The sequence below is a fragment of the Myotis davidii genome, unplaced genomic scaffold (genome assembly GCF_000327345.1).
Source record: "Myotis davidii unplaced genomic scaffold, ASM32734v1 scaffold609, whole genome shotgun sequence".
In the NCBI taxonomy this organism is placed as follows: Eukaryota; Metazoa; Chordata; class Mammalia; order Chiroptera; family Vespertilionidae; genus Myotis; species Myotis davidii.
The window spans coordinates 1,029,100-1,030,574 of NW_006300164.1; the positions used below are offsets into that span (position 1 = coordinate 1,029,100).

General features: G+C 64.6%; 1 protein-coding gene across 1 annotated transcript in view; it reads left to right on the forward strand.

The window, feature by feature from the left end:
• Nucleotides 1-6: 6 nt before the first annotated feature.
• The window catches only part of NOXA1 (NADPH oxidase activator 1), a 9,297-nt gene continuing 7,828 nt past the window's right edge, over nucleotides 7-1,475 (forward strand). The window contains exon 1 of the mRNA XM_006776570.2: nucleotides 7-452. Coding sequence (XP_006776633.2) covers nucleotides 276-452 — 177 coding nt within the window. The 5' untranslated portion in view covers nucleotides 7-275. The remainder of the gene's footprint in view (nucleotides 453-1,475) is intronic.

Consider the following 1,475-nt stretch of genomic DNA (forward strand, 5'->3'; position numbering starts at 1 on the left):
CCTGCCCCGGGGGTCGCCTAGGAGAGCAGGTGGCGTGGCGCACCTGGCTCTCACGGACATCCTGCCCCAGGACACGTGCCCAGCAGTCAGTCCGTCTCCCCTGACCCCCCGACCGGCCTCGGGGGGACCCCACAGCCCGAGCCCATCTCCGGACCCAGACGTCCCTGCTCTGCGGTCATCTCCCCGGACCCTTCCCTGGACCCCACCCGCCACCTGCCGCGCTCCTACCCGGAAGCAGGGACTTCCGCGGCGGCGAGACAGGTGCGGACGCCGCCATGCCCTCGCTCGGGGACCAGGTGCGAGACTGGCAGCGGGGCGTGGAGGCCGTGGAGCGCGGGGACTGGAGCTGCGCGCTGCGCCTCTTCTCGGGCTTCCCGGAGCCGCCCGCCAAGATGTGCTTCAACGTGGGCTGCGTGCACCTGCTGGCCGGGGACCCGGAGGCCGCGCTGCGGGTGAGCCGGGGCGCCCGGGTTGGTCGCGGAGATTCCACCTCTGGGGGAGGCTGCTCCCGGACACCGACACCGGGGCCTTACCGCTCCGGGTGCACAACCAAGTGATAAAGACCCCGCTGCAGGGCCCCGCCCTTCCTCCCGGGGTCACCTGGAGACATCCGGTCAGTGTTCTGCCCCAGTGGACACCTGAGGCGGGTGGGAGCCCGTGGGCGGGGACCCTCTCCCGGAGCCGAGTCAGGGCCAGCACGAGGGTCAGGTTCCTCCACGCCTCCCCTGTGCGCTGACCCAGTGGCAGGGCCAACACCCGCTCAGGTGCTCCCCCGCGAGGTGCTCACATACCCGGAAACAAGCTGGCTGCTGGATCCCGCTGAGAAGGGACACACCTGTCCCCCAAGATGTAAAGTCTGGGGTTTCAGCAGATGCCTGTGGTAGGAGACGGTTCTTTGCCCAAACCCCAGATGTGAGTGCCCACCTGTCTCCCAACCTGCCCCCCCAAACAACCAAGAACTCAGGGGTGCACAAGGGGACACACACCTGGCTTTACCCAGGGGGCAGCACAGAGCAACTCTCTGCCCTTTAAAGGCTTTAAAGCTCATCCAGCGACGCTGAACCCCAACTTCTGTCTGTGAAAATGAAAAAAGAGAGTATGCCCAGCCGGCGGGGCGTGGCTCCGTGGTTGAACGTTGACCTAAGAGCCAGGAGGTCAGGGTTCCATTCCCAGTCAGGGCACATGCCTGGGCTGCGGGCTTCATCCCCAGTAGGGGGCGTGCAGGAGGCAGCTGACCCATGATTCTCTCTCATCATTGATGTTTCTGTCTCTCTCTCCCTCTCCCTCTCCCTTCCTCTCTGCAATCAATAAAATATATATATATTATAAAAACATCCATGTCAGGGCCTCCCACACTCCTCCAGCGGAGGCACTGGGCCAAGTGCACCGGGGACCCTCCGCCATGTCTGGCATTGCATACGGACCCACAGCTCTCGGTGACCCTGTCCGTTAAATGTTGTCCACAGAGGGGAATC